Raw genomic sequence first — 8,811 nt, forward strand, 5'->3', positions numbered from 1 at the left:
GATAGAGTTCAAAGTGTCAGTTACAGCTGATTGATAGAGTTCAAAGTGTTAGTTACAGCTGATTGATAGAGTTCAAAGTGTCAGTTACAGCTGATTGATATAGTTCAAAGTGTCAGTTACAGCTGATTGATAGAGTTCAAATTGTCAGTTACAGCTGATTGATAGAGTTCAAAGTGTCAGTTACAGCTGATTGATAGAGTTCAAAGTGTCAGTTACAGTTGATTGATAGAGTTCAAAGTGTCAGTTACAGCTGATTGAAGTCCGAAAACAGAAAGACTGCTAACGTTCCAAATTCAGAAGAAAAAAACACCCAGAAGTTGAAGGTTATTGGAACGTTTAATTATTGACAAAACAAAACCTTACATTTACAGAACGTCGACCCACTGGTCTTTGAAGCAGACAGACAGGCAAACACTTGTGGTAAAAATAATGAACTTATCTCAAAATCTTCGATGGATCTCGCATACAAGATGCCGGTGTAAGACGAAATTTTTACTCCACGAAAAATTTACTCCGATGATTATAACTAAAGAGCATCACATCCTGACATCTTGTACGCTTCGTTGTGGCCCGCTAAGGTTGGATGTCCACTCTTTTTCTAAGGGATAAATGCGGCAACAAAATCACCATAATCCTTCTTGTTCTGAACAGTAGAAAGTCTTTAACTTTCTGCTCAATGTTGCAAAAGAATGGAACACTGCTTTGCGGCAGCTTAGTGCGGCGGGTTGAGGCTGCGAGCACAACGCGTTTCTTTAAGCTATTATCCTACATACGTGAGAGAGACACTCGTGAGATAATAATCGTTCAAATCACACGTGTGTATATCATGTAAATGAGGTCATGTCAAGCAAGTCTGGCAGGGACCTGTTTTTCCACTGCTTATGATGCCAAAGTCACCGAGACAAACGTCATTATAGAAACAATTATTGCGCTCGCTAATTACCCTCGATGAATGTTTAGAACTAACACGTCACGCCACACTTTCAGAGTGACGTTTCTTTACTTTGACGTAATAGATTGCACGAGGCTTTAGAAGAGATCGAGGTTCAAAAACAAGCGTCTTCAATTTAGCTGCCTCGACTGCAAGACATTTTCAGTAAAATACACGTAAGTACAGTATGTAGGATAAACAGAATACTACATGGCTTGCTGTGTCGTACCAGATTTACACTCGTTGCTTTTTCAAATAGTGAACAGCTCGCTTTCGCTCGCAGTTCAATATTAAAATAAAAAAATGGTGTAAATCTGGTACGACACAGCAAGCCATGTATTATTCTCTATTAACAGAAGCAGCACAATCGCCATTGCCCTTCATTGTCTCTGCACTAGAAGGTATTACTACAAGATACTGCAATAGACAAGTTTTTCCAAGTAATAGCTGAAGCACAAAATCGTCATTATCTTCGTGTTTTGTACAATAAAAGTTCCTACCGCAAAACACAGCAACGGGCTCGAAAAAGCCAGTGTGTGGGATTTCTAAATTATTACTAGTAGACAAATAACTAATATAATGGAACATTAACTTGTAGCAGCTAACTTGTTCTTAACAAGTCAAGGACTGAAGCGAGTTGCAAAAGTAATATCATGCATGTAATTATATAAGTGTTGCTAATGGAAGTTGCAAGTCCCGTGCTGTGTGTAGCAAAGGAAGAAAGAAACTAAACGACCATCCAAAAACGCAGATAGATGTTACCTGCATTGTGTCTGCAACTTGGAATACGTGAGGTATAGCACACGCGACAAATAGTGGACATTTGTGTTAGACTTGACATCTCTCTTTTTTACATTTAGTCAAGTTTTGACTAAATGTTTTAACATAGAGGGGGAATCGAAACGAGGGTCGTGGTGTATGTGTGTGTGTGCGTGCGTGCGTGTGTGTAGAGCGATTTAGACCAAACTACTGGACCGATCTTTATGAAATTTTCCATGAGAGTTCCTGGGATTGATATCCCCGAACGTTTTTTTCGTTTTTGTGATAAATGTCTTTGATGACGTCATATCCTGTTTTTCGTGAAAGTTGAGGCGGCACTGTCACGCTCTCATTTTTCAACCAAATTGGTTGAAACTTTGGTCAAGTAATCTCCGACAAAGCCCGGACTTCGGTATTGCATTTCAGCTTGGTGGCTTAAAAATTAATTAATGACTTTGGTCATTAAAAATCTGAAAATTGTAAAAAAAAAAATTTTTTATAAAACGATCCAAATTTACGTTCATCTTATTTTCCATCATTTTCTGATTCCAAAAACATATAAATATGTTATATTTGGATTAAAAACAAGCTCTGAAAATTAAAAAAATATAAAAATTATGATCAAAATTAAATTTTTGAAATCAATTTAAAAACACTTTCATCTTATTTCTTGTCGGTTCCTGATTCCAAAAACATATAAAGCCGTGAAAGGTGAATGCTCGCCTAATAGGCTACTGAGCTTTACTGGCCGATGTGAATGCGTTATATATTGTGTGTAAAAAATGTCTGTTTGTCTGTCTGTCTGTAAAAAATTCCATTTCAAACGGCAGAAATTAATATGTAAGCGCCTAGGGCTATATCTAGATTAGGCGCATAAAAATGATCACAATAATAATAATAATAATAATATAGATATGATATGTTTGGATTGAAAACACGCTCGGAAAGTTAAAACGAAGAGAGGTACAGAAAAGCGTGCTATCCTTCTCAGCGCAACTACTACCCCGCTCTTCTTGTCAATTTCACTGCCTTTGCCATGAGCGGTGGGCTGACGATGCTACGAGTATATGGTCTTGCTGCGTTGCATTGCGTTCAGTTTCATTCTGTGAGTTCGACAGCTACTTGACTAAATGTTGTATTTTCGCCTTACGCGACTTTTGTTTGTTTGTTTGTTTTTTGTTGTCTGCTTTTTGTTGCCTTTTTTGTCGTTTCTTTTCCCTGATGAAGCTTTCAAAAGCGACAATTCGTATCGTCTTGTGCTGTTCTTGTATCGGTGAGTACAGAAATCCTTTGTTTGTTAACTTTGCTCATCTCACCACAGTCACTTCGTTGTTTAGATCTCTTTCCTTGATAAATTGCACGCCTGAAAACCAAACCAGGAAGTAATCTATGTACTCCATCCTGCGTTTAAACGGGGACAGGTGTTTTGTCAATAGTTGAGTAGGTGTAGGAGACGGACTGGGATGAAGGGCAGTGATACATCAAATTTTTTTTCTTCTGTCTTTTATAACAGGTCGATAGTGGAGTAACAGGATTCAGAAATAGCAGTGTGGTGTAACTCGAGATGTGGAATCGGCTTGATCATGCTATCAATTGAAACGAACGTAAAGACATAAGACATCAGACGTAAGATTTTATTTCAACCACGTGCATTACACAGGAATATACCTTGGTTTGAGTTCATTCAATACATAGTACATTCAAACACAACACCCAAACAGAGTGCTAACAGAACTGCATACACATACTCACTTACTCCCACACACACACACACACACACACACACACACACACACACACACACACACACGCGCACACACACACACACACACACACACACACACACACACACACACACACACAAACACACACACTCTCTCACTACATTATGCCGCGTGCACATCTTGTCCACTTCACATAAAATACTCTTTTTACCAGGTGTACTGCATACGTGTTGGCAAAAAAGCATAAAACTCCAAATAAAATGTGAAAATCAAACACAAGTGGACTACTGGCCAGCTGTCGTCTGCTCAAACACTTCTAATTCAGTGCGTATTCGATGGTGAACATGGCATGCTTTAAAAGGAGGAACATCTTTGGTTCTATTCAAAATGTTTCGACGTTTGATTTGAAAGTAACCTCCCTATGCAAAACAGCTTTGTTTTGAGAGTGTGTGCACTGAAGGTTAAGTGAATAAACGGTTGTTTCTAGAAAGTATCGGATAACTTTGAATGACACTTCATGGGACAGTTTTGTTTGAAAAACGAAAAGCGCTGATACAGCTATGAGGTAGACCTGAGAAAATCATCATATTCCAAACATTTGACCAATCATCATGGAATAAGTCATTTTCAGCGTGGATAGTTCGATGCCATCAATACTATTGTCTTCCGAATGAGAACCAGCTGAAATAACTGAAATCGTTCTCAACGACAAAGAACCTTTGGAGTACGCTACAAAAACAACACACCATGGGCTCCAGCACCACCAACAACAACGATGACTTCCCAGTCATCATCCAGACGATCCAGAAGAACTTCGAGACCTTTCTCTACAACTACACAGTCCTCTTCAACACCTCGCGTCAGGACAGCGATCGGGATGGCGACGACGTCCTGGGCATGGGGCACGATGCTTCGGGCACCAACAACCTCACCTCGCCTTGGGGCACCAACGGCAGCTTCCCGAAGTACACGGTGCCCAGGATCAGCGCAGAGATCCAGATCGTGCTGTACGCCCTCATCTTCCTGCTGGCGTTCGTGGGCAACCTGCTGGTGATCGTCACGCTGTTCCAGAACAAGCGCATGCGGACTGTGACCAACGTGTTTCTGCTGAACCTGGCCTTGTCCGACATGCTGCTGGCCGTCTTCTGCATGCCTTTCACTCTCGTGCCTGTCCTTCTCAGGAACTTCATCTTCGGCGCCGCCATGTGTGTGCTCATCCGCTACCTGCAAGGTGAGTCAACCAGAAAAAGAGTTTAGTGTCTGTTTAAGAAAAGAAAGTTTGTCTCTGTCTCTGTATTTCTCTCTATCTATCTCTCTCTCTCTCTCTCTCTCTCTCTCTCTCTCTCTCTCTCTCTCTCTCTCTCTCTCTCTCTTTGTGTTTCTCTTTCTCTCTATGTCTCAGGCTCAGTCTCTCTATGTCCTGTCAGTCTAGCTATATCTGTCTGTCTGTAATTCTCTCTCTCTCTCTCTCTCTCTCTCTCTCTCTCTCTCTCTCTCTCTCTCTCTCTCTCTCTCTCTCTCTCTCTCTCTCTCTCTCTCTCTCTCTCACACCTCGAAAAACACATAATTATTTACACACTTGACCACTCATTTGAAGAAATACGATCATACATTCCAACCAGTCAGGTTTTAGAGAAGTCTCAATGAGTCTCAATACTTTCATAACAAACACCTTTCACTGTATTTAATGTTGAATTACGAAACTTCACAGTGATGGAAGACTTCGTTTTGGTTTTAGTTTCCTATTTGTCCAAAGCCTCAGTGTTTCATTATGTTCAACAAAAAAGTCCAAGTTTTGATGACACATTTGCTCATGCATGTTTATTCAGCATTGTTCTCACTACAGTACATACATGACGCTTACTATTTTGCATATAATTTTTAATGTGTAAATATTCATATATTGTTGTTGTTGTTGTTTTTCTTTACTTTTTTGCAGGTGAATGTCCGTGTAAATATGTGATTAGCTAGAGTAGTCCCCTCTCTGGGCGAGGGCTGGTTGAAAAAAAGGTCGTTGTATTGCTTATGCCACAACCATCGAAAAATAAAATTTGATTTGATTTGATTTGATCTCTCTATCTCTTTCTTTCTGCTACTCTGTCCGTAGAACTTTTTGCTGCATTTATTTTACACACTGACATGGGTGCCAGCTGATACAATAAGTCGACGATTCAATTTGCACGTTGCACAGAGAGCAGTGAGATTGGATATTTGGTGTTTCACTAATTATCTCATTTAAATCCTCAACAGATCTTTTTACATTTAGTCAAGTTTTGACTAAATGTTTTAACATAGAGGGGGAATCGAGACGAGGGTCGTGGTGTATGTGTGTGTGTGTGTGTGTGTGTGTGTGTGTGTGTGTGTGTGTGTGTGTGTGTGTGTGTGTGTGTGTGTGTGTGTGTGTCTGTCTGTCTGTGCGTGTGTGTGTGTGTGTAGAGCGATTCAGATCAAACTACTGAACCGATCTTTATGAAATTTGACATAAGAGTTCCTGGGAATGATATCCCCGGACAGTTTTTCTTTTTTTCGATAAAAACTTTTGATGACGTCATATCCGGCTTTTTGTAAAAGTTGAGGCGGCACTGTCACACCCTCATTTTTCAATCAAATTGATTGAAATTTTTGTAAAGCAATCTTCGACGAAGGCCGGACTTTGGTATTGCATTTCAGCTTGGTGGCTTAAAAATAATTAATGACTTTGGTCATTAAAAATCTGAAAATTGTAATAATTTTTTTATGTAAAACGATCCTAATTTACGTTCATCTTATTCTACATCATTTCCTGATTCCAAAAACATATATATATGTTATATTTGGATTAAAAACAAGCTCTGAAAATTAAAAATATAAAAATTATGATCAAAATTAAATTTCCGAAATCGATTTAAAAACAATTTCTTCTTATTTCTTGTCGGTTCCTGATTCCAAAAACATATAGATATGATATGTTTGGATTAAAAACACGCTCAGAAAGTTAAAACGAAGAGAGGTACAGAAAAGCGTGCTATGCAGCACAGCGAAACCACTACCGCGCTGAACAGGCTCGTCAGTTTCATTCCGTTATGCACAAGCGGCGGACTACGGTCATTGTCGAAAAATGCAGTGCGTTCAGTTTCATTCTGTGAGTTCCACAGCTTGACTAAATGTAATAATTTCGCCTTACGCGACTTGTTTAATTGTTGTTGTTTAAATAAGGGTTTATGGTTGAATTTGAATTTTTTTTCTTTCGTAAAGCTAAGTTTCTTCAAGGCGGTTGTAAAGTCTTCTTCTGGACAAAATACACAGAAAACAGTCTCCGTAAGCTCACAACAAAAACGGTGACAAATTGTGCTCGTCGCTTTCTGATCATTATCCAGAATGTACGTGACGTTGGGTTTTGTTTGACGTTCGTTGCTCTTCTTTATGTGTTGATGTATTGTTGCATTTGAAATATTACTTTCCAACGGCTTTGACAAGTTACGAGCGTCATTTCTTGTCCGAGCCTTGTTCTGCTTCATTGTCTCTTCACCTCTAGTCGTTTTTCTTCTATTCAATCACTTAATTATTTCTATTCCTAGCGGTTTCATTTCATTTCACAAGATTTCTTCCACAGCTTCTAAAACTCGTGGTTATTGTCGGTATTGTTCGCTGCTTGGTGTCGTAGACGTGCAATTATATCAAGCTATCCCCACACAGCGTGCATTAACCCTTTTGCTATAAGAAGACTCATTACCCGTGCATTTACCCTGTTGCTATAAGAAGACTCATTACCCGTGCATTAACCCTTTTGCTATAAGAAGACTCATTACCCGTGCATTAACCCTGTTGCTATAAGAAGACTCATTACCCGTGCATTAACCCTGTTGCTATAAGAAGACTCATTACCCGTGCATTAACCCTTTTGCTATAAGAAGACTCATTACCCGTGCATTAACCCTTTTGCTATAAGAAGACTCATTACCCGTGCATTTACCCTGTTGCTATAAGAAGACTCATTACCCGTGCATTAACCCTGTTGCTATAAGAAGACTCATTACCCGTGCATTTACCCTGTTGCTATAAGAAGACTCATTACCCGTGCATTAACCCTGTTGCTATAAGAAGACTCATTACCCGTGCATTAACCCTGTTGCTATAAGAAGACTCATTACCCGTGCATTTACGCTCTTATAAGAGAAGTAGGTAAGCGTATTGATCGTGCTCTTTTATTCCTTATAATAATTTGAATTACAAATTTCAGATTTTTAATGACCTAAGTCATTAATTAATTTTTAAGCCTCCAAGCTGAAATGCAGTACCAAAGTCCGGCCTTCGTCGAAGATTGCTTGGCCAAAATTTCAATCAATTTTATTGAAAAATGAGGGTGTGACAGTGCTGCCTCAACTTTTACAAAATGCCGGATATGACGTCATCAAATACATATATCGAAAAACTGAGAGAAAAAAACGTCTGGAGGACAAACATTCTGCGGGATATTTTGTGTTTATCGGTGGTACAACCATTCCCGTGAGTTTATTTATTTAATTGTAACGTTAGGCCGTCAAACATTCGAGCTGACGTAAACCACAAACACATAATCCGGCGGTGATAAATAAGTTTGCGTAAGAAAGTCGAACTACGTATAACACCAAACCGATCGCCTTTAGACCTGAGTTTTGTACTTTTCCTTTTAAGTTTGTATAGTCTGGGACCGATGTGATTTGTACTCGGAGACAAGCAAGCTCATGAATAAGCATGAACCAGCGGACACAGAGCACAGTTTTAGACCCGGTGTAGTATCCCGTTTAGTCCCCCCTCTGAAAAGGGCCTCTGGGAGACTTTTCAGAGCTAAAAGGGGCCACCGGGGGGACTTTTTCAGCTCTAAAAAGGTCCGCCTTGACCGATCAAGCCTCGTTTTCAATTGGTCCCCCTACATGATTTTTTCCCATGATTTTTATTCTCTGGTACGATTACGATCACTGTCAGTGCTGCTAACTGTGTTAGTTGTGGTTGTCACATTTCTTGTTACATGCCGAAGCTAATAGTTCACCCTTTCATTATTATGTGTCTGTTGTGCATTTAGTTTGTCCATCTTATGAAAGACCTGTAGATCAAAGTCCTGGTCAATGTTTCGTTTTGTCTATCATCAAACGTTTCGTTTTTTGACTCACATGCGAAGCAAAAGTGAGTCTATGTACTCACCCGAGTCGTCCGTCCGTCCGTCCCCCCCGTCCGTCCGTCCGGCCGTCCGGCCGTCCGGAAAACTTTAACGTTGGATATTTCTTGGACACTATTCAGTCTATCAGTACCAAATTTGGCAAGATGGTGTATGATGACAAGGTCCCAAAAAACATACATAGCATCTTGACCTTGCTTCAAGGTCAAGGTCGCAGGGGCCATAAATGTTGTCTAAAAAACAGCTATTTTTCCCATTTTTCC

General features: G+C 39.8%; 1 protein-coding gene across 1 annotated transcript in view; it reads left to right on the top strand.

Moving 5' to 3' along the window:
• Positions 1-3,899: 3,899 nt before the first annotated feature.
• Positions 3,900-8,811, top strand: part of LOC138969647 (cholecystokinin receptor-like) — a 119,502-nt gene continuing 114,590 nt past the window's right edge. The window contains exon 1 of the mRNA XM_070342506.1: positions 3,900-4,645. Coding sequence (XP_070198607.1) covers positions 4,162-4,645 — 484 coding nt within the window. The 5' untranslated portion in view covers positions 3,900-4,161. The remainder of the gene's footprint in view (positions 4,646-8,811) is intronic.

This window comes from Littorina saxatilis, linkage group LG6 (assembly GCF_037325665.1).
Source record: "Littorina saxatilis isolate snail1 linkage group LG6, US_GU_Lsax_2.0, whole genome shotgun sequence".
In the NCBI taxonomy this organism is placed as follows: domain Eukaryota; kingdom Metazoa; phylum Mollusca; class Gastropoda; order Littorinimorpha; family Littorinidae; genus Littorina; species Littorina saxatilis.